Source organism: Poecilia formosa, unplaced genomic scaffold (genome assembly GCF_000485575.1).
Source record: "Poecilia formosa unplaced genomic scaffold, Poecilia_formosa-5.1.2 Scaffold3, whole genome shotgun sequence".
NCBI lineage: Eukaryota > Metazoa > Chordata > Actinopteri > Cyprinodontiformes > Poeciliidae > Poecilia > Poecilia formosa.
In genome coordinates this window covers 5,335,534-5,359,233 of record NW_006799942.1, presented here as the reverse complement: position 1 = coordinate 5,359,233, position 23,700 = coordinate 5,335,534, and the positions used below count along the sequence as shown (strand labels likewise).

The 23,700-nt window shown below is 36.7% G+C and overlaps 1 protein-coding gene across 2 annotated transcripts; it reads right to left on the bottom strand.

The window, feature by feature from the left end:
• Positions 1-565: 565 nt before the first annotated feature.
• On the bottom strand, positions 566-23,700 carry cfap54 (cilia and flagella associated 54). 2 transcript variants are annotated; one of them, XM_016673906.1, is made up of 57 exons: positions 23,466-23,700; positions 23,156-23,261; positions 22,761-22,910; positions 22,517-22,682; positions 21,763-21,821; positions 21,326-21,469; positions 20,979-21,089; positions 19,925-20,023; positions 19,450-19,642; positions 19,192-19,296; positions 18,493-18,605; positions 18,113-18,224; positions 17,531-17,616; positions 17,269-17,406; positions 16,979-17,126; positions 16,824-16,873; positions 15,823-15,951; positions 15,475-15,709; positions 15,189-15,322; positions 14,155-14,349; positions 13,988-14,080; positions 13,711-13,899; positions 13,495-13,613; positions 13,259-13,406; positions 12,975-13,130; positions 12,769-12,891; positions 11,929-12,051; positions 11,695-11,815; positions 11,243-11,326; positions 10,864-10,990; positions 10,564-10,666; positions 9,665-9,750; positions 9,377-9,574; positions 9,057-9,217; positions 8,825-8,973; positions 8,531-8,740; positions 8,233-8,432; positions 7,900-8,035; positions 7,440-7,566; positions 7,100-7,261; positions 6,812-7,024; positions 6,567-6,654; positions 6,277-6,447; positions 6,110-6,176; positions 5,783-5,968; positions 5,615-5,701; positions 5,067-5,186; positions 4,860-4,907; positions 4,316-4,457; positions 3,971-4,140; positions 3,666-3,820; positions 3,483-3,564; positions 3,002-3,161; positions 2,594-2,751; positions 1,761-1,907; positions 1,543-1,663; positions 566-851 (listed from the first exon to the last, which is right to left on the bottom strand). In XM_016673906.1, exons 1-57 carry the CDS (start codon positions 23,609-23,611, stop codon positions 724-726), a joined length of 7,677 nt encoding a protein of 2,558 aa, XP_016529392.1. In that variant the 5' UTR covers positions 23,612-23,700; the 3' UTR covers positions 566-723. The 2 variants fall into 2 exon arrangements, with proteins under 2 accessions (XP_016529392.1, XP_016529397.1); XM_016673911.1 differs by lacking the exon at positions 12,769-12,891.

The window sequence follows — 23,700 nt, the reverse complement described above, 5'->3', positions numbered from 1 at the left end:
TTTTTGGGGTATTTTATGCATTGAAAGTATGACATAAGGAAAAGGATGTGTTTATTTATTCGATCAAATATTGTACAAGAAAGATACAGAGTTGTGAAAAGGGTCTTGCACTTGACATTTTTCTTCTATTTCTGATTTTTTTGTCAAATGTCAGATCATCAAACAATATTTTATTCTACAAGGATAACCTGAGGAAGTTAAAAAACACAACAACCTGGTCCTACATGAAAAAGTAACTGCCTCCTAATAACCCTTTTTGCATCAACTACTCAAGCTGGTCTGATATTAATTTACTTTTTTTAAAAATCACAAAAAATCAGTTTGCTTAATTGTTTTATACTTTTATTTATCAAATACCAATGAAGCTGCTATTCAGTTGGTTCATTTCTATCTTACCTCAAAACAGGGCATGGTCAAAAACAAATAAATATGCAAGGGCGCAAATATTTTTAAAAGCACAGTAAATGTTCAAAATTTAAGAGTGAAAATAAGAAAGAAATCATTTTCTTAAAGGTTTAAGTCAAGTAAATTTTTTAATTCTTCAAATTAGGATTGTGCAGTCTTGTTGTTTCTCAGCTCAAATTTTATTTGTATATTATAACTGTGTTGTTGTAATACAGAACAAAGATAACCCTGTAATGAAATGAAATAGGTCATACAAAGTGAAGCAAAAACTCCTGCCTCTTAAAATGGCAAAAAGTCTAATGGAAGCTTTGCCATTCATCAGCTTTCATGTCTCGGAGAGAAAACTGCTTGAGAATCTTTCTCAGTGTTATCAGATGGGTGCTCACTCTGATGTGATGACTGGACAAATGCTGATCCTTCCATGTTGCCAACATTCAGGACTGAATCTGTAACAGAGGAGACAACACAATTTTTCAGCAATTTTCTTAGTTCTTGAAGGTTAATTCTTCAACTATGCTAATTTATGTGGACTAGTTTTAGGTAGCTTTACAAGCTCTTACCATAAACTGGGGGGGATTAAATTTTTTGATTTCTGAAAAAATCTCACCAAGGAGCGCATCCTACCTTGTGTTGTTTGGTATTTCATACCAAAGAAATCATGCCATAACTACACTATGTTTAGAATTACACCGCAAAGCTATTTAAAAAAATATATTCAGCTTATCTTCAGCTTAGTTAGCACCATAATTCATTTAAACTACTCTGAGAGACGTCAGTCTTGTTGAAAGTAGTTAATGTTTTAAATCCAGGACTCAACAAGATACTTCAAAATTCAAGACGAAACAAATTACAACAATAAAGACAAAAGCATTTTGTCTTTATTGAGTAGTAGTCTTTATTAAGTAGTATTCTACTTTAACAAGTAGAATACTACTTGTTAAAGTACGTCCTACAACATCCTTTCATGTAACACGCAATAAAAGTGATATTACAAACTGGGTTTGCAAAAAGCACCAAATGAGTGAAGAGTTTATTTTCGTGTGTTTCTCTGAGATGGTCATTCTTTTAAGCTTTTTAATTGGAAAATTCACAAATAATTAGCTTCTTGTGCCCTATGTATGCGGGTTCGTGTCTTACCAATCCGCACTGTAATTTTGTTCAGCATGTCGAGGTAAGGGAGGTAGATGTTTCTGGGTCCGGGTGGAGAGAAACTTAAATTTCCATCAAGCCATATTATATTTTCATCAAACAGGCACAGCTGAGACAGAAGGTCAAGAGGTTAACTGTATGTATTTCCCTCCTATCAGTACAATGACAGAATGTATGTAGTGAGCTTCATCTTATTTTATGTGTACCTTCTTTTCCAAGAGTTTCTGTGTCAGTCTGAGAAGTGTTGTGCTTTGTTCTTTTTTCAGGTCACTGAGCAACAACGTGGCTCGAGCAAGAGTCAGAACAGACCTGGGTGGCATACATGTCCGTCCTGACAGGAGATTCACTGTTTTCTAAACAACAGATATAAGGAGAACCTTAATTTATCATAGTCCTATTTGATGGACAGAATTTACAGAATCAATAAAGTGAAAGAAAAAAAGAAAATGTGACTAATTTGTGGTTGATACTCTCAGGGTGCATATACCCTAACCCTAAATCCTAGCTATGACTTGCTTAGGTTATTTCTTTTAGCCATGTTGGTGCTAAAATTAAGTGTGGTGTAATAATGAAACTATTAAAACTGGCAACAAGATAACAAAAAAAAACAAAAACAAAAAAAACATGTAAAAGACAGATCAAGTCTATGATAAAAAGAAGTCCCAAGTATACATTTTGCTAAGAGATCTGAAGTTAATTTAAAAACTTAGAAGCAGCTAAAAAAAGATAAAAACGAATAAATGACATTTACTAAAAAAAAAAAAAACCTCCACGTTTCTTACAGACAACAAATTCATTGTTATTACAGGTCATTGACATTGCATGACAATGATGACTTCCTTATAACATGAGTTAACTCTTGTTCTAACACATGCAAAAATGTGACACCTTTTGACAAGATGCATGCTGTCTATTCATTACAACAAAAAGTCTGTATCGTATGTATTAATATGTTGTGAAAAGTGAAAAGTGCCCTTAATTATTATCTACATTTCTAAAAATAGAGAAAACAAAAGGTTGCCCCTGTTTGTGTTTGTACCTTCAGCATTGCCATGCACTTATCAATCCTGTTTCTCTGTGCTTCTAATTCTGCAGCTTCCACCATAAACAGAGCTTGAATATCTTTGTCTCCCCATTGCAGACATTCATCCAGTCCCTGCTGTATCACCTGATATATTTCTTCATTAATGTTCTTACCTTGAAAGACAAAATGCCATTCATTAACACACAAAAAATAAATTAATCATATAGTTGAACTTCTGCTATCATATCATTCATAGGGAGAGATAGATCAATAACATCAATAATTACGGTTTTCTTATGTTTTTGCTATTTAATTTGTACTCATACTTACGAATCATTTCTGTAATATTATTGTAAAATTAACATGAAATTGAATCATGAAACACTCGGAGGGGGGGAAAAAAAGTCTAAAAGCTTCTAAAACCTGGAAAAAGAGTTGCAATAGCAGGGATGTTAGCAGTCAGGCAGTGGACCAGAGTGAGCCGGCAGCGCAGCCACAGCAAAGCTCCAGTTCTCTCACGGGCTTCAACAGCCTTGGACATGTCTCTATGCAGGTTGTCTGGTACACTGCGGTCCTTGGTGTCCTTAACAAAACATAAAACACATACTGTAAATAAGTTCTGGGTGATATAGATTCAGTGCAGCACAACAGAAAAGCACTTTTATAAAGAAGGAAACTAAGGAGAAAGAAGCAGTATATTAAAATTGAGAGCTATCCTGAATGTGGTTCTACAAGTTATCAAATATAGGAATATACTTCATTTGTAAGATATTTCTCTTCAATAAGGTTTTTATTATTGGTATAAATAAATAAATAAATAAATAAATAAATAAATAAATAAATAAATAAATAAAACTTATGCGCGCTTTGTTTTCACCATAGATGGACACATATGCCATTTTACCTGTTTACTTCCAGGAGGGGATGGTGTCACAGTGACAGGAGATGTCTGCAGCAACACCAAAGCTGAAACTGCAGCCTCAAAGCTAAGGGAGAGCGATCAAACATGGCAACATAGAAAACTTATACAAATACGAAGGATGTAAAGACATAACAGTTGCCTAAATCCACTTTGAAGTGTGGATACCTCAGTGCATAGTTTTCTTGCTGCAGACAGAGGTTAGCTTTAAGAAGGTTGAACTCCACCACCAGTTCCAGTTTCTCAGCTTCGCTGCAGGTAAGAGAGGAGAGCTGCTGCGTAGCAGACGAAAACAAAGTGGAAGCTCCTTCCAACAAAATAAACTATAAAAGGAGAAAATGACACATTTTCACACATGGGCCACCACTTCCTCAGAATCTGTGTTTAAAGTGCCAGGGACAGTTAAATAGAGAATGGGCCTGCAGCAAGCAAACTCAATAGGATCTGCTGGGATAGAACTTATACACTCTTACCTTGATCCTTTCTGGAGATAGTTCCGTCTTCTCATTAGCAAAACAGACAACTTTCGGTCTCTCTGTTTTAGGGGATGATCCCTCTGTTTCATGTCTCTCCTGCTCATCTTGTGCCATATCCTTTGCTTGGACTTCTTTACTTTCTGGGGTAGAACAACTTTCTTCAGGATCTGAAAGACAATACGTCTTTATGCAGAAAAATCAATTTTGATGTTCCTCAGAAGTTACAGTTGAATGCTTATACTCAGCACAAAGTACCATTGCAGCCCTTAACACAATGTTCTTTTGCAAACACAGTGATCACACAAAACAAAGTCAACAAAGAACAGCTTCTTCCTTACAGACCTGGCACAGGACTGCCACGTACAGACTTGGTGATCGCTAAGATTAGTTGAATTCGAGCGAGGTTGAATTTGGAGCACAGCGTAGGACCGTACAATGTGCAGACCTCTGAAGTAAAGTCACAGTTCACAAGGTCTTCCACAGCCTAATCATAATCATAAACGTCACAGATTAGATTAAAATAAAACAATGATATTTGACAAATTCTACAGGATCTATAGTTTCAGTTAGAAGTTCACTAATCAGCATAAATTTTACATTTATTTTTCTTTCTATTTGAACACATCCTTAAAACATGGTGGTTCCAATAAATCATTACAAGCCAGAAATTAATATGAGAATAATGCAGATGATAATGCAAATGTCTGATAGGCACTGCATTTTTTAACTTTGGGTGAAAAATCCAGTTGCAAGGAAAGACCATATCAACAGTATATTTATCTCATTTATACAAGAGTGTAGATAAATATGAATAGATCTATAAATACATCAAAATGGTTTTAATTAGCTGATTTGAAAGTGGAGTCATAGAAATTGCGTACTTTACCTCCACATTGTCAGGAAGAGACGCGTTGCTGCAGAAAGTCCTTACACGCTGTTTAAAAAGCATAAATGCCATTAAAATCAGGTTAGAAAAACCGTATTTATGTTGTATGAGCACACCTAATCATCTGAGAATAGGAAGGCAGTGCTGTAGAAAAATGCAGTAATATTAACATATTTCAAATGGATTAAAGAAAAAAGGTAAACATACTTGTAGATTTGCTGCGGTCAGGTGGAGTCCGTATGGAAGAAAAATATCTGCTCCTTGAGTGAATTGAATAGCTTCTGCAATGGCTTCAGTAAACATGCACAACTCTGTGAGAGCACGAATCTGCAGAAAACAACAGTCAGATCAGGTAGCAAAGAAACATTTTCATGTTAAAAGAGAAGGTAATATCATAAGTGTTGTATTTTAATTCTATGAGAGTGTTCTGTCTGACAGTGTGATTGTTATTATTCCTTATGCAAGATCATATGCCTGTCTAGTGTTACAAGTATCCACTGCAGGAACATTGTGCTGTACTCCTGCTCCAATAGGATGGTTCAGAGTCATCAAGTTGTCTTTTCCCCTATGACATCTGTGCATACAGAAGTGTTTTCTCTCTCCTCAGATAGAGACAATGAACAACTTTGCCCTCCCAGCTTACAAGCCTGAATAAATCTCCAAAACCACAGTTTGGTTTGACATGATAGGGTTCATTTCTCACTGATGATTAACAAAAGAAAAAAAAAAATCACAGCAGTAACTACGATCCTGACCTTGAGGATTTTGGCTTCAGCCGTGCGCTGTACATCTCTACACACGGGCCCCACAAAGTAGAGGTAAAAGGCTAGAATGGGAAAAAGCTGAAAAAACAGAGTTTAACAATAAAGTCTATTTTGTTTTCTGAAATGAAGTTCAAATTGAGGACAAATGTTGAAAAATACCGTAATGTAGTAGCCTGTGATGAAGAGCCAATGGCAAACAAAGTGAAGACTTGCGACTGTGGTGTTGACTTGAAGCCTGTGGGGCTCAGAAAAAAGGTCAATGCCAGGAAACAGTTCATCCCTAATGCTGTGTGAGGAGTATTGTAGATCCTTCAAAGGGTGAGCCATGGAGCAACACAGCACACACTAAAGAGGATGAGCAGACGCCATGTCAGAGATGATACAAGGAAAGGAAATTGAGTGACATGCTCATGAAATTTTCATCATTTTGTCACATTACAGCCACAAATTTCAGTGTACTGTCATAACATTCCTGAGAGAGATTACCTTAAAGAAATGAGCAGACAGCCGACAACGCTTTGTGCGCTTCGTGATATCAGAGGTTGAAATAAACCTGCAAATTAAAACACGCGGCTCAGCAGAAGTGTATTTTTAATGGGACGTTGCTTGAAAACACAGACAAAACGGCATATCAACATAAAAGTCCAACATACTGCGCTATCTTTGCAGCAAGCACAGCACCTTGCAAGCATCCCCATATACCAGCTTGCTTTACAATGTTTTGCGAGAAGCTGCTCTCAAAGTTAACACCGTCACATTGCTGGATGACACCTGAGCTCTGGAAGATGCAGTCTAGGGCTTTGCTCCAGCAGGAGTGTGCAGCACTAGAGGCAACACAACACAAGCAGATACCAAAATTATGAATGAAAGAAAAATGATGACATAAAAAATGCACACATTCTTGTTGATTGGTCCACATAAACCCATTTAAATGTTTTCTAACCTTATGTTTCCAGCATAAAAGTGCAGGTTTCCAATTTCATGCAGAGCTAAAATGTGAAGGGAGTCATGACCGTTAGCCTGCAGTTTCTCTGAGGAAAATGAAGAGAAGAGAAAGGACAGTGAGAGCTTCTTAATTAAGGACCTATATGCCTACACTGTAATTTACACAAATATGGTTACTTTGTCCTTTCATTCTGCTTCTTTCTAAAAAAAAAATATACAATAGTAGCAATTATAAATTCTTACGGATGGAGTTTGTGTAAGCAGCAGTAACAGTTGGTACACTGTTAAGGCTGATGGGAAGGCTGTAGATAGCATTTGTAGAACTAAAGTCCTCCTCAAGCAGATCATCAGGGAGGAGGTCCGGAGACGTAACAACTGCTGGGCTGAACGTCACCTCGCTTGCTGGACGGCTAGTACCTCCTCTAGTTTGACAAGTTGGAGTCTGTGGTGCAAAGCCTGAAGGATGACATCAGCAGAGGTTTTACTGCAGAGGAGCACTTGCGCCTGTTGTTTAATAAGCAATAAACTTACAGGGCTGTGTGCATGCTAAAAGCTGCACAACTAACGAACGACTATGCTTGAGGAGTGGAAGACTGGGCGATCTTTTCCTGAGGGCTTCACGAAAACAGCTCAGGGTTTCTTCCACGACAAGGGGAACGCGCACAAGCGACATAGCCAGGGGCAATTCTGAAACTTCAGCACAAAACATTTTTGCATTGTTTTACGTTTTCTATTTATTTTGCACTAATAAATTTTACTTTCAATTGTTTGTCTTTGGAAGATCTGATACATTTTTTTTGTTTCAAAAAAATATTCTTTATGACTCTGTTCAGCGCTTTTCTAATGAATGAAGCATTTTGTCCAATCAAACCTTTCAGTGAAAATGGATCCTTAGGAGGAACCTTTTTTGCTCCCTTTTTGTTTAAGGTCTGTTTCGGTGCAGGTGGTCGATTCCACACACTGAGCAGCTGGCAGCCTGCGTAAGTTCTGTTAGTTATCTATGATGAAAAAAGAGGAGGACACAAAAAATTCAATGTACACAATACACAACTGGACAAGACTGATCTTGGTATTGCACTAAAACTTCCCTCGAGTCTCCGGCAACACGCAATGTTGAAATACTATTGGAAACTTAGGATGTTTAAAAAAAAAAAAAATTATAATAAAAGGATATTTTTAAAATAAAGTTAAACCACACAGGAATAATTTTCAGATGGTACTATTGTTACAATGTGACCTAAAGTCTTGACTTGCTTTGGTTTGTAAGTGACTTTTTGATTTTCTATTATCACACAAAGTAAGATGTGATTTCTGTTTTGTGCATGTCCTACTTTCTTCCCAGTGGTGTTCTCTGTCTTGACATGGTGTGGTTGTGGGACTGCAGGTCCTTTAAAAGAAGAAATTCTTTCAAGCAGGTTCCTTTGAGCGTGAACCAGCAGAGGAACTATCATCAGGGCGTAACGTTCCCTAGGGACAAATATAAATTAATTTCAAATTTAAAGTCTTCAGTCGCAGGACTAGGTCATAGAATGAAACTGCAAAATATCTAATAAATTTGTATGAAACACCCTTGCTTTACATGCATTGATCATAGCATAGTGCAAAAGCATTCATACCACTTGAACCTTTTCATTTCTTTTTAAAAATAATAATAATTTATTCACCGTGTGTATGAGTTATATAGTAAGGCAAAGTGTGCCAGGGTCTCCCATTTTCCACAGAAATGAAGCTGCTCAAGAGTGTATAACACCAAAGTTCGAACCCAGCGCAGGTCCACCAGGAAGCAGTCATCATAGGGGAGCGAGAAGTGGAGACGCGACTCAAGTTCTTCAACGGTCACGTCGAGATCGTACAAACTCCAAATCTGGTGGGAAGATAATGAAAGAACGTGACAGAAACTCACAAAAATATCACAAAAACCTTACATAAAATGTTCATCTGTGTAAGTAGAATTAGGCTGACCTGAAGTTTAGTCAGCATGTCCAGCATAAAATCAGTGGCTAGCACCAGAAGAGGGGTGAAGATGGCTTGCAGCTCATCAGTTATGACCGATGGGAAACTTTTATTTAAAGCACCATTTTGTACCATTGCAGTAAGCTTGTGGTTTTGGTCCCACACAGATTGACACATGTACTGCAGAGTTGTCCAGTGGTTGCCACGATGGGCCAGTACCTGGCAAGATGACAATTAGGAACACCAATTGAGTATGGTACAAATATAGCAGCCAAACATCCCTGTTTATCGTGTCTTGTATACCATTGCTCTGCGAAAATGTAAAGCAGCATTTTCAACAGAACTCAGTAGTACATAAGAACTCCTTTTCTGTGTATCTTTTTGCAGATTTTGAAAGAGGGCGTCTTTCTCATCAGTGCTCCGCTTTGGCACCTGGATAACCTTTCTAACAGCTAGAAAAAAAAAGAAGCATTGAGCTATAAAGAAAGTGCCACGTTATACTTCATTACAGTCTTTTGTTAAGTAATTTTCTCACCCTCCCTTCGTTTCCTCTCTACTTTTGGAGTCACCATGTCAGCCTTACGGCCGGAAGCCTTTTGTAATTTCACTTTATTTTCAGAAGAGGGCAGAGAATACTTCCTCATTATGACGCCAGAGTGGGCGAGAGAGAACCAGCAGATATCAAGCTGGCTGTACCTAAGCAAAGTATAAAAAAAGCAAAGGAGGCTTCACTGCAATCTAAAATTATTGATCATAAAATGTACAATATCTTGTTTTTAAAGATAAAAATAAATATTGGCATAATGTTAACAGAAATACAGTGCTGCTCAGAGGAACTTGATCTTGACTGGGAACCTTTCGTTCAGATGTCCTTCGTTAATCAGCTGCACGCCCTGGTAAAATTTAGCTAAATGTGCCGTAGCCATGCAGTAATTAAGGAAAGATCTCTCTGCTCTCTCGTCAGCTACTAAGTTCCTCAGATGAATCCGCTTCTTGTTGCGTTGCACCACAAAAGACATCAAAAACAGTAAATGCTCCACAATGTGCAGCTCTCTAAAAACACACACACACACGAAAGTTGTTAGTCCAAACTACGATACTGCAATTTGAGTGTCCTTGACCATCGATATCCATGAACGATACCTGAGAGTTTTCAGATTCTTCAGCAAGCTCCGTGGCAGTTTCTTCCTAAGCTTTCTTCTTAGCTCCTCAGCTGTGGTTGTACCCTGCTATAAAACACAAAAAAGGCTTCACTGAAAAAAAAAAAAAAAAGCTGTGCAGATGCATAACACATTACTTAAATGTTCTATATATTGTTCCTTGAAATGTTGCAAAATGTTTTGCATTATTACAACAAATTCCAACCTAGACTTTCCCTGGGTTAGTTGAACACATAAACATACTTGAACATAAGCCATTCATTGGCTGTATGTTTTGGGTGAGGATCGACCTTCCACCCGACCTTCCATTCTTCTGCAAACTTTACAGGTTTTCTTCTAGGATTACTCTGTATTTAGCACCAACTACCTCCCCATCAACTATGATCTGCTTACCCACAGCATGGTGGTGTTTTCAGGCTGAGGTGCCGATAAAGTTTTCTACCAAACATAGCGTTTCGAATGCAGGCCATAAAGTTTCACTTTTGATCTCACCTGGCCAGCGCACATTCCTCTACATATGTCCTGTATCCCCCACATGGCTTATGGCAAGAAGAAAAAAATAACTTATGTGTTTGTTTCAACTTATGTGCCACAGTTTAACACTAATACTTGTCTTGTCAACAGATTTTCTCACCTGAGCTATAAAACAGTAGAAGTTTTTGGACAATTTAAAATCCATGTATTATTTCGCTTTCATTCACAATAATGCAAAACTTCTTGTTGTTGTATCAAAAGTAAAAACTTAAAAAGAAACACACTGATATTTATGATAGTAACACAACAAGATATGAAAACGGTCCTAATGTATGGACACTTTTGCTATGCGCTCTACACATGCTATATATGTCTAAATATGTCAATTTGTGTGTACTTTATGTTCACCTGAGGTACTTCACTTTTCTTCCGAGTCGTCGTACTCTCTCCTTCTTTACTTTTGCTGTCTTCCTGCGCAGATTTTGTGGCTAATCCCAAAACTTCGTCACGTCTGCAAGCGTAGTGAAGAGCAGCAGCATGATCAGTGCAGTACGCTGTAATGATGAGGCTCACTGTAACAAAACTATTGACTTATCAACTTGGAAAGGGATCACATCATGAAGATGAACACATTTGAAGTTGATGTTGAAATTTGTTTTCTTGTCTGGCCTAGATATCTGTGAAGACTTGAACGTCAGTAAAACAAACCTGGAGAGAGCCTGAAAAATGGCTAGTCCCCATTCCAGCACCTGATCTGGACTGCCTTCCTCCATCGTCCTCCGTAGAAGCAGAGACGCAAACTCAAGGAAGTACTTTTTCCGTTGGAGCTTTATAACTATTTAAAACACACAAAGATCAATCTGGCTTTGAGTGAACTTGACTAATCATTCAATAAATTGATTTTATTGAATGAATTAACTTTTAGACAATCAGACAGTAGTTTTCCTGTTTTAGGTTGGTTAGTAAAACCAAACTGATAAGTGGCTGAATATTGAGAGAGATTATTTTTATGAAATTTTTTTAAGTGCTTCTTATGCAGCATATGTAAATATCTGGTTTCAATTGTTTGCAAAGATAAGCTACTCACCATTGTTAAAGTTATCCTGCAGTGACCGGCTGGGGAACAGACGGTAAAGAACACTGGGATCTTCAAGGGTAACCAATGCAATCTCTGGAGAAATAGACAGCTGTGTTTATAAGAACCATTTTTGACTGAGTTGAACTGAAATGCCCTAGCAAGTGTTTGAAAAATTTATTCACATTTTCTATATTTAGTTCAGCTCAGGGCTTCAGAAATGGGTAACATAATGGCCAAACACGTACGGGGAGAAGGTGCGAAAAAGATATTTAAAAAGTTCCACATATGAATATCAATAAATTAACAACAAACTTTTGACTTTCAGCTTTTGACACCATCTTTTTTTTTAGCTGGACTAAGGTTTTACCAAATATAATAAAACCTAAACACAAAGTTTTATCATTTAATTTGCAAAAGCTAATTTGAATATATGCTCTGCAAAAGCTGATTTTTGTTATTACCATTTTCTTTGTGAAGAACCTCCTCGGATTCAATGAATCTTATGCTCTTCACATGCAGTGCTTTTATCAGCTGGTTCATCTTTCTTTGGCTCTCAGCTGCAGCTATAGCAGCTGCTTTATCCTACACATAGACACATAACAGCAGAACTGTTCATAAACCACATTTCATATACATGCATAACTCTACGTATTATGATAAATGATTAAACAGATTCAGTATGTGTCTTTTCTTACATTCCCAGCTTGAACAATTAGTTTGCCAAATTTAAAATGTGCATCAAAGACTTCCTGAACCAGAGTCCGCCCACAATCAAGCACAGCAGCAGCCGTATCATATTTTCTGAACGTTTGTAGTGCCTGTGAGTGCAAGACAGTAAAACATAAACTTTGTTGTTGATGAAGATAAAGGTGAACTCACCAGTAAACTCAAGGAAGTAAGTAATCTTTGATAAGGTGCATTGTTAAATGGGTTAATGTGGTATGTTCTATCTTCAGTAAAACGTGTTGAAAAAAACTGCCTGGTTTCAAGCTGCAAATCTAACTGAATAAGGAAGAGATCATATGAAGGGGGACATTCTATGCACTACATTTCTATGTTCTTGTTGTGACACAAACATGTTGTTTTCCTCCATCCCTTTTAACTTACAAAATGTGCTTACATGTTACTGCTCTAGATGATTACCATGGTAGTACAGTATTTATTAGTATAGATAGTTAAAAGTAAAATTACCATTAAAAGTTTATTTAGGTTAAAAAATATTTATTTTATTGCCATCAAATGTATCATCTGAGAAATTGTGCAGTCAGCAGATGTGAGAAGACAATAAAAGTATGGAAGGGATATCAAAACCACTAAAGAAAACTCGGGAAGGAAAGCTTTTTGAAAATGTTTTGTTTTCACAACATGCAGTTATTTAACTTAACTCATGATGTGTATTAAGACAAATGGGAGATCCCCTACATTTTGGACTGGTTTAGACTTGGAAATAATGTGACTGGTGCTCAAATATCCTGTAGCAGTAAATGTACCACAATGTTAAGGTGCAAGCTGCACATAAGTGCACATAAACAAACCGTTGACAGGTAGTAGGTGATGCAGGAAATCATGTGCAAAAGGAACTCTGAGGAGTTCCCGGTCCATTTTTGCTTCATAAGAGATGAATTATCCTCCAAAACCACAAAACACTTTAATAGCACCTGGGCATTCAAACAGACACACAGTTGTAAATTTTAAAATTATTTTAAATGTACATATAGTTTTAAGTCATTTTTTTGCATACTTGCACCACAGGATCGCAAGCGATCTGATGGTAGATCAGAGGAGCTAGCAGCCTGTAGCAGGTAACTACAACTCGTAATGAAGCCCCACCGTCATTCAAATATATCGCCAGGTCCATAGCCAACATCATCCGCTCGGTCTCTGCTAATCTGGCTTCCTTTATGCACATAAATAAATGCAATTATTTGTGTGAGCTATTATCCGCAGCATCGTTAACACTAGCAACAGAGACATCATGGTTTCCACATGAGGTCTCTTTGTGCTAGAAGACGTGGACATATGTACCTGTTCCCAGATAAACGGTCCTCTGTCACCACATGTATCCCAATGGAGAGACCCCTGTTGAATGTTGATTTCTGTCTCAGTGAAGATGGAATTCAGAAACATCTTGCAAGTGTGAGGAGAGGAGTGCTGTAGGGTCTCCTTATGCAGCCTTGAAATTGGGGAATTTTGACAATTTCGTTAGAGTTTTAAAAAGGATAAATTGAGAAAAAGTGAACTGTGTATGTTTCCATCCTCACCCAATGGAAGCAAATCTGTTGTGTTTGCTGTTGGATGAACAGTCTGGATCGATGTATTGACTCCACAGTTTCCTGCAGGCTCTTTTAGCTACAGCGTACTGTCCTGTTTCAAATGCCACCTGGGAGAGAAGGCAACAAAGCTACATGAACATGTACGTTTCTGCCTTACGTTTCTATGTCTCCTTGGTAAAGTTTATGTCTGTGTACGTAATTTACCTGAGCCAAGTGAGCCCATGTGGAAAGCACTGGGGTGGGCAAGCATGCCAACACTGGTAATGTTGTATCCCCTATAGAGTTGCCCACCAGCTGCCACTTGTTGTCATAGGCTGCTACAGCAAACACGTACATCTGGTTGGGCTGCAGACCCTCGACCCTGAGCAAACACTCACCAGAAACCACTGGCACCTACAACATAAATTGAAATGCTGCATGAATTACATAGATAAAATTATTGGTAATTTCAAATAGTGTGCCTTTCAAAACTAAACGGTACCATATTCCCAGTTCCTGGTAAACTGCATTCACCAAGGCGAACTTTAGAGTTGGCACCCTGGACTGTTCGCCCACAAAGCTGATACCAGCTCACCTAAAGAAAGGAGATTATAAGGGACAGAAAAACAGATTGTGTGGAAAAAATAGCTCAATCTAAGCAAATCTCACCCGTTTTTTCAAGTCATACTCAGCAGGAGCAAAAGTAATGGAGTGGTCAGTTCGTGAGATTAGCATTGGTGCAGGTGGAGCTTTTTCACCTACGTCTTGTTCTGTTTTGTGCTTTTTTCCGTTGACATTCCTAACACTGGCCATATATGTTTGCATCTCCTCCAACTCTGCTTTTTCTACCAGGACGAGAGCTTCCTGAAGAAAGTACATGAACACCCTCATTGAATACCTATTATACATTATTCAACAATATTTGTTTCTGTCATCATCAAAACATCAAGCTAAATATGAAAAGAAAAGAGTATTCATTTTAACCACGTGGAATGTGTCTGGATTTTACATAAATGCTCCTTGCATCTTTTTATGGACAACTACATTGCTGTATATTTTAATAATATTTGCCACAAAGAGCAAAATATGTCTGTTTGTTTTTTTTTTTGTAACACATTAAGGTCATGTTCAGTAAATTAGATGAGATCTGTTGAAGCTCGGTTGTCAGATTAAATGCACCTTTTGAAAATACCAACCTTATGCAGGAATTAAACATATGTTGAAGCCCATATTTCTGAATGAAAATTGTTTTTTTTCCCATGCAAAAATATGCTTTGACTCAATATTACAACTTTAAATGGCATGTTTAATGAGCTATAGAATGAAAAATGATCATAATTTATGGAAATCTAGGTTTGAAAACATCAGTTTGTGTGTAGTTAATTGATATAATGTTTCACTTACTGAATTGAGTCACTGAAATAGTCTTTCTGTATTATATAATTTATTGAATATGACTAGTTCAATTTGATCTGTTTACGTTCAAAGATAAAACAAAATGATTCTGAACTTAAGAAGTTTCAACACACAAGATAATTAATTCGCAGAAGGCATTTCTATGATATGTTCAGATAAATGTACAATTTATACAATTGTAGATTAAAAGGAACAGAGTTTTTCCCACAAAACAGATTTAAATTTTAAATGGAAAATGAGTTTTATAATTATGTGCATGTAAAGCATGTTAAGCATAAATGTTTAACCTCTAGGAGACTTCTGATCTTGCTGCTTTCATGTGGCTGCCCTTTACTGTGCTCCGCTGATGCTTTCTGCATCATGAAATGAGCTTTTGACAGCTTATTCCTCTTGATCCGATGCAGCAGATCAGACTCTTTAACTGAAAAGAAAAAAAAAAAAACACAAAGCTTCAGCAAAATCCTTTATTTTTGAATTTGCATATTATTAATAACATTTAAAGGATAGGGACATTTTAGCTTCTATGGTAATCAGAACTATCTATACATACTGTATTATAGCAGCAAATCAAACCTTCGTTTAGCAGCAGCAGCTTGACAGAAGCCTTGTGGTAGATGATATCCAGCCTTAGATGTAAATCCTTGGCAAGCACAAACAATTTTTTGGACTCTTTATCCTGTTGGCCTTCAGTTATTGACTTTCCCTTAGTCTCCTTTTCTTCTTCAACCTTTACAGCGTTTTCATCTGTTCCATTTTGCTCTTCACCTGGTGCAGTGGATGGACTACAGGGATGAGGGGACTTACATTTCTAGCAGAAAAAAGGGATTTGTCTATTGAATTTTCACAATTCAATTGGAAATTATGCATTAAGAAGTAAAAGCTTTATATAACTTTGCATTACAGGAAAGATCACCTGCTTACCTGTATGTAGGCAGTGTCAGTAATGGCTGAGTGATCATGTGGAATCAATTCAGAGACACCGTTTGACAAAGCATCAAGTCCTTTCTTTGTCACTTCACACACCTTCTTTAGTAGATTTGTGTTTGACTCCTATAAAAGTAGAACTTTAATGTATTTATTGATATTTCATGTGCTGTACAAACACAAAGAAAATGATGTTTAGAGGAAATAAAATAAGAGTGTTCAAAAATGATCATAACCACTTGGTTTGAGAGTTGGCTATTTACTAAATAGAAACCACATGTCTGTAATTTGATCTTACTATAAATACAGTAAATATGTAAAAGAAGATGCTCTGGTTCTGTCGGATAAAAATTGAATCTCTTAGCCAACGTACAATTCACACGGTGTGTCAGAAATTTTAAAGGGACAGTATTATGTATTTTCCAGTCATATAGTGCTATTTTATAGCAAAATAAAGTAACTATGTCACCTTCAGTTGTTATAAAAATTATATATCAAATATGACTTAAAAGAAATTTGATGCATTGAAATTGGGTCTCTGTCTCTTCAAAAACTTTGCCTATAGAAAAATCGTCACAACATCGCTCCTGATAAAGATGATGATAAAAACATGGAAGCAACAACATTTTTATCAGTGTTGTATAATGAATCCAGGAATCCAAGTGAATGGGAGAAAGCCCAGACTGTTCTGTAAGCAGAATTTAAGTCAAGCACAGGAATGCAATGGCCAGGCAAAGTGCGGGGCAGTTCCTGAAGAAAACCTATCTGAGACTGCAAAAAGCTTACAAATTTAGGTTCAGATTACAGCTGGTTGCTACATCTAAATGGTAAAAAAAAAAAACCCAAAAAAAACAGATTAGATAACCCATAAAGTGTTGAATTGACAAAGACAAAATCACTTTTCAAATCTGCACTTCTAAGAAGATAAAGCTATTTTGTCTCAATCTATCACATAAAATCCTGGTCTTTTTGCATAGCAATTTAAGTCACTCACACACCTTAAGAAGAGAAAAAGGGCTTTGCTTCATGTCCTCAGATCTTCCACAAACTGCCATAAAGAAATAAAAAAGTATCTGAGTCAGAGTCTGTAAGACGTTACATGTCCTGTGTTTATGTGGCTCTACATGAAGAACGACACAGAGGCATTTCTCACCTGATCGCTCTGCCTGATTAATACGGCCAAGGACTCTCTCAACATGTTCACCCAACACGTGGATCATCTCTGCCACCATAATGCAGTCAACATTGGCCACCTCACAGATAATGGCCACCTCACACATCACAGAGAGACACCACAGCAACTGCCAACATGTTCACAAGAAACATAAAAAACAAGAAAGCAGACTAGTGGATCCTCCGTTTTCTACAATGTTGAAATTATTAATTGACTTCTTTTACATATAAACCTGGCTTTTTAAGCAATATTTCCTAGAGAAAACAAACCTTGTCATAACACTGTAGCTTCTGTTGATCATTGATAGAGTCTTGGATTTCCAGGTAATGACTTTGCATGATATTTTTTAGTTTTTTCCAAAGAAATACCAAAATATCAAAAACAAGGTCTGGATTAGGCTGCAGTTCCTGCGGAAAACAGGATATCTGTAACATGTGACTCTAAAAATCCATTCTCTGAGAACTTCTTCAGTCTGGTGTCTAAAAACATCCAAATGCAACAATAAATTAAACACACAACATGGAAACTTACAGGATCAGGGCCAAAAACACACAGATGCAGGGTGTCGACCAAGCAAACAAGCTCATCGCTCACGGCCGAAAAGAATTTTTGCCTGTCTGAAAAATTTTGAGGAAAAATAGAAACAAAAAAATAACCATATTTTAATGCAATAATAGGTGTAACACCACAGGGAGAATATCCTTTACTACTGTCATATTATTTATATAATCTACAGGATCTTATGTATTTAATTTTTCTAACCATTTTTATTTTATTAGCTTTTGGATTTTGCTACACAGTATACAATACTTCACTGCTGCTCCATTTTTTTATAAAAGCTTAATTTATTTCCTTTTCTATGCTAACCGGCGGCGCTAAGCGATGTTTGGGGAAGGATTTAGATATTTGTTTCTAAAAACTCTAACTGACTAATGCCTACTCCAAGGTTTCTAGTCAATATTATAGTTAAGTACTGCTTAACAAAATATTTTAGCCGTAAATAAATTTTAAACAAAGTCTCCTTAATGATTATTAAAGTCATGTGTAAGATAATGCATTTGTAACCATAAACATTAAAAGTGCAGATGAGCTACATAATAGCTTTATTGTTACCATCTTTTTTGTCCTCTCTCGTACCCTCTCTCTGAGAGTACAGCAGGCAGCTGTAACTGTAGAGTAAGGTGAGCTCACGTTGTGCCTTTCTGAAAGGCGTCCCTTCCACACCCTGATGCAGAGAGAAGTTATGCACACAAACTCATTTCAAAACACAGGACGGGATCTAAATGAAGGTCCTTTTTTATTTCTTTAAGGAATAAACATTGACACCGGTTTGTGTCATTTGCTTCCGAAATAGTTTTCTTTTTTACTTCAAAGAAGAACACTTTCTATAAAAATGGATACAGAACACAAGGGGGGAAAAGAAAAAACTCAAAATGTTTTGCGACACATTCGTGTCAATATAGATAACAGCAGGTATCTTCAGAGGTACTTACAGACAAAGTGTGCAGCATCTCCTCGGTGAGTTCTGAGAATGCTTCTGGCTGCTTGTACTTAAACAACAGTTTGATGAATCTCACTGCAGACTTAATCGGTATTTTGTTCTCACCTGGAGAAACACAATTTCACGTCTCTTGATTCTAACTATTACAGTTAGTGCTTCAGTTAAACTATGGGTGTAAAGCTAAATTTTGGGTGAGAATTTTCCTTTGGAGAGAGGACAAATATCTATCAGTGCTTAATTACATATTTAAGAAATGCAAAAAATAAATAAGAAAAATACGACAGAAAAATATATTGGACTTTGTAATGACAGTGCATATAGTACAATTGTCATTTCCAATGACTATGACATCGTAGACACTGACTGCAATCAGTATCTGCAATATTGTGATTGTGAAAGACTGGGAGCAATTGTGGGTGGTTATATTAATTTAAGTGTCAGGCATTCAACTCGGTGCAAATTTTAATAACATATGCAAAGCTGACTGAACTCGAATTTCCCTTAAAATCCATATCAGGCCTTTTTCTGCCAGCTGGCAGGTACCTTCAGGTACATTCCTTGGAATGTCATTAGAAGAACCTTACATTTTCACTTCTTCAATATGAACATTTTTAAAACCTTAGTATTCCTTGCATAAAATCATCTTATGCTTACATTGGAATAAGAAATATACTTGGTGATGCTGACTTACCTTCTGTTGCTAGATCCACTATAGTAGATTCTGTTGTAAGTACGTTAGGACAAAAACTCTGGTGATCGTCAGACTTTTGTTCAGCGGTATTTGAACTTGTGCCTCCTTAGCAAACATTAACATGAGAAAAAGTCATTTCCCAGTCAGGCCTTGACACTTTCACAATACAAGTTTATCACGTATATATTTTACAACACCTCTATGTTTCATTACATCACTGTTAATAATGTAGTAGGTTGGCGTAATTGTTGCACTAACCAGACAAAATACTCATGCCAGCAGAGAGGAGCTCAATGATAATCTCAAGCAGCTCTGGGTCATCGGGTAGTTTTATTTCCAGTGGACGTGTGTGGCTTTCCCAAAGTGCCTCCGAAATGGCTAAAAATTGTCCTGCAGTGCAGCCAAACTGAGTAAGCAGCATCTGCTCTGTTGGGGTACGAGGCCATGGAGCCTGGGGGAGAGGCAGACTTTACTTGCTGTGTTTTGTCCAGTGTAGAAGTTTTACAAAGATTTCTGCATAGAGCTCTGCAACTAAAGTATTTAAAATCCAACAAAAGAAGTACTTAATAACAGTTTGACATGATGGCAAACATTTAATAAAATTAAAAAGCCTTAGAGGACTTGCAAGTAATATGACTGTTAGGAAAAGCTCAATAAGTGAAAGCTGCTTTTCACTCAAAGATTAGATTTAACATTGTGGTCGGTGTCACAATATTCATGTACATGATATTACATTGGGGATCTCTTTGAGGGTGCTTTTGTTTTTGGTTCTTAGCGTGGTTTTAGGTTTTCTGCTTTCGAAGACTGTCCGCTTGAACACCAAAACACCAAGCTAAATGTGGGGAAAAAAGAAAATAGTCTTAATTTAAACCGCATGACTCAATCTTGTATAAGTGTCTTTTCTGTGTAAAATTTCAACACAATAACAGCATCACTACATATTTAAAACAACACTTACTCATTATACATTTCTTTCACATACTTTTTTTTCCACACAATCATATTCAATTATAATATTAGGCTCAATAGTCAGATGAAAAGTATCTTTCTTAAAAAAAAACTTTAAGCAGTTATTAAACATAATTTTCATGTTTAATAACTAATAAACTAATAATACTTTATTAGTTTCATGTAAAACTAACGTTTTACATTAGTTTCTAATGTAAAACGTTAAATGTTAAGGTTTAATGCAATGTTAAATGCAAAAAAAAAACATAATTAACAGAAACAAAGACTTAAAAAAGTCTGAGTGTAATCAATCTATGAGATGTGTTCCAATCATTGAACTGAGTTACCAAAAGAAACATTTCAGTAATATTCACCATAGCATACCTAATGTAGTTTATTGAATATGATCTAATCAAAGCCAGGTCCAAAGAATCGAAAAATCACTTAAATAACAACTTATTTACAACACGAAGTAGGATAAAAGATCACAAGAGCAACATGTACTCGAAATTTCAAAAACATTAGTCTGAGTTTGACAAAGGTTACAAAGCCATTTTTTAAGGATGAGGACTTCAATATTGTGAGATTTGTTATCCACAATTGGGGAAGATGTGGAAAATGGCTGAATTAAATCAACTCTCTGGAGATAAGTGGGCTAAAATTTCACTCAGTTGATGAAAAAGACTGCACTTTGCACTTAATGGGGTTATTTTTATGTGATAGTAACTGTATCTGCCTGATTATTTAAAACATTTAAGTGAGCCAAAAATGTTAAAACATAAGGAATCTGGAAGGGATCAAGCATTGCTTCACTGCACTATATGTTGTAGTCTGCTTACCTTCACAGAAGCTGCTCTGTAAGCTTTCTGAGTTAATTCATTAGTGCATTCAGTCTCTTCTTCCAGGTTAGCCATCTCATTTATTTTTTCGAGAGCTCTCTTCGCAAAATCCTGAAACCAGTAAAAATAATAGATTTGTCAAAAGGGAGGATTATGCTTCCAGGCACACTTCTACAACCCTACCTAAATTTCTAACCAACAATTAATTTTACAATTATGCTTTTGGTTTTGTTTTTATTTCACCTCGGGATCAATAAAGTATTTTTGAATCTGAATATGATACACTATAAGGAGTAAATTGGAAAAATTCATGAGTAGTTTTTTTTATGGATGCAAACGTCTTTCACCTCTGCTTGCAGTTCAGACTGGTTGTCATAGTAACACTGGCAGACTGAACAGTAGAGAGCGACAATAAGTGGCAGATATCTGGGTGTCATCAAAGGGATGGACAGCTCCAAACTGATACTTGCCCACAGAAGGTACTCCAGAGCCTGAATAGGAGCATAAATAATGCTGTTAGGTGTCGTAAATAGAGACACATTTATATCCATGCTGTAGAAGAGAATAAGTTGATAGCAATTCAATTATTTTTGCAGACCTTTTAAATTATAATTTCAACATTATACCTGTAGGCTTTATCATAATTCACAAATGGTCTCTCAAGTTATTTCCTACCAACATCCATTTTATCATATCTGTGTTGGGCATCTCTGAAATCACACACCATTTTGTTTCAGATGAATCATATGAAGAAATAGTACAGAGTCTATGAATGTTAAAGCACCTGCTCACTGCAATTCATAGTCATCAGGTAACGGCAGATGTTGTAAATGGACATCGAACCTAGGATAGATGAGAAAGTAAACGGATTATAGAGCATGGAAATAATTCTGAAACACAATCTGCAAAATAGTTTTGCATATTTCATGTAATAGAGCAGCACAAAGGGGTGAATCATTGTGAAACAGAAGGTAAATGATAAATGATTTTGAAACAATTTCACAAATGAAAATAAAATCTGACAAGAGTGATGTGCATTTGTATGTATAGTGAAAACCAAAGAACACAATAGACAGGTTAATGAAAAAGCTACAGAGAGGTTAGGTTAGATAACAATATGAAAGCTACAGATATCTCACAAAGCACTGTTTCATCCATCATACAAAATGGAAAGATCTTGATATAAATGAAACTCTACCAAGCAATAATTACAGAATCAATCTAGGGTAACTAGAGGAGCTTGCCTATTTAGCAAGAAAAATTTATAGGCCAAAAGATCGTCTCTACATAGACAGATCTGGTAGAGACATGCCATAAAACATGTACCGTACATTTCTAACTTCAGTAAAAAGTAGGAAATAAAAAAAGTATGATCCTTTAACACTACCTTTTGTTGGTGTATTATCCCAAGAGGTATACATATTTATGCAATATTCAATACTAGATACAGGTTGTTACCTATAATCTGATTTTTTAAAGACAAAAATATTTTTGGCAACTTGTTAATTAATCTCTTCTTACTAGTTGACTTTACAAACCATTGTATATGAGCCAGGAGAGATGTTCATGTTGCTGGAATGCCTGCATCATGATCCTAATGAAGTTCAGCGCTTTCAGCAGTATGGAGAGTCCCTTCTGGCTGAGGATGCTGTGCTTTTTCTCTTCCTCAAAGATACATATGGCACAACCAAACATCGCACGCGTCTGGATGCACAGAAAAATACACACTTGTTAATATTTTGTGTACTTGTATACTTGTGTACTTGTCTGTTGGCCGTGTACCTTTATTGTAAAGGTGCCTTGTTCCAGTTCAAAACCTTCAGGGAAAAAGCAAGCCATAAAGTGGTCCACATCTGTAATGTCAGTTATTTGCACTGAGCTCAACTGCAGCAGGCTGAGACCGTAGCCCTGCCACAGAGCCAGCTGGTACAGCTAGAAATGAAGAGAATAAGGGTCAAATCTGAAGTGTCAGAGGCACATTTGTCAGCTTCAGATAGTTTTGCATGAGTTGTTGTGTTGCTGTTAACCTACACGTTTGGTGTGCAATATCATATACACACCTAAAATAGTTTATGATTCTAAAACCAGCATGTTGACTGACAACGTTATGAAGCAAGAATGACATTGCAAAACAGCAGGAGGAATACAGCATAAATAACTGTTATTTATTAAGGTACCTTATATTCACAAAGGATATCTGCAACCTCCAACAGGTGCTCCTGGTAAAACCTCTCTGGTATTCGGTTTATGTACTCTTTCCGTATTTTCATAAGTAGGTTAATCCTAAAAACAAAACTATGTTAAAATGTGTCTTGAGAATCTGACAAACAAAAGAGGCTCCTCTGCCTCCAAGTGTACTGCTTTGGAGAAAAAAAATAATAAGTGCTAAATGTTAGCTATTAACAGTTTTTTTTTGTGTGTGTGTAAAAAACGTAAATAACGAGAAAATCAGGCGGGTAACGTCATCATACTTTACCACTTTCTTACCCTTTAGCATAAGAGCTGTGGTCGCGCTTCGTGGTCGAAGAGACTTGTTTCATGAGCGTTAAAAATGATCCCGTTTCACGTCTAAAACGTGCAAGGACAGGATTTTTTGCGTCCAGTTCGCCATAATATGTTGCCGGTAAGGCCATTTCTGTAGATAGAAAAGCATTTGAAGCAGCTGTGGACAAATTTTGAACAAACTCCTTTTCGCTGCACCAATGTTAGGCACGTCGCTATG

What these genes read in the sequence shown, in the direction of transcription:
- cfap54 (XM_016673906.1), bottom strand. Translation starts at nt 23,611, where the DNA reads ATGGCCTTACCGGCAACATATTATGGCGAACTGGACGCAAAAAATCCT. An exon ending in CTCCTGGCTCATATACAATG is followed by an intron (nt 21,822 to 22,516) that starts GTTTGTAAAGTC and finishes CATCTATCCTAG; the next exon opens with GTTCGATGTCCATTTACAAC. An exon ending in GCTGCTGCTGCTAAACGAAG is followed by an intron (nt 15,323 to 15,474) that starts GTTTGATTTGCT and finishes TTTTCTTTTCAG; the next exon opens with TTAAAGAGTCTGATCTGCTG.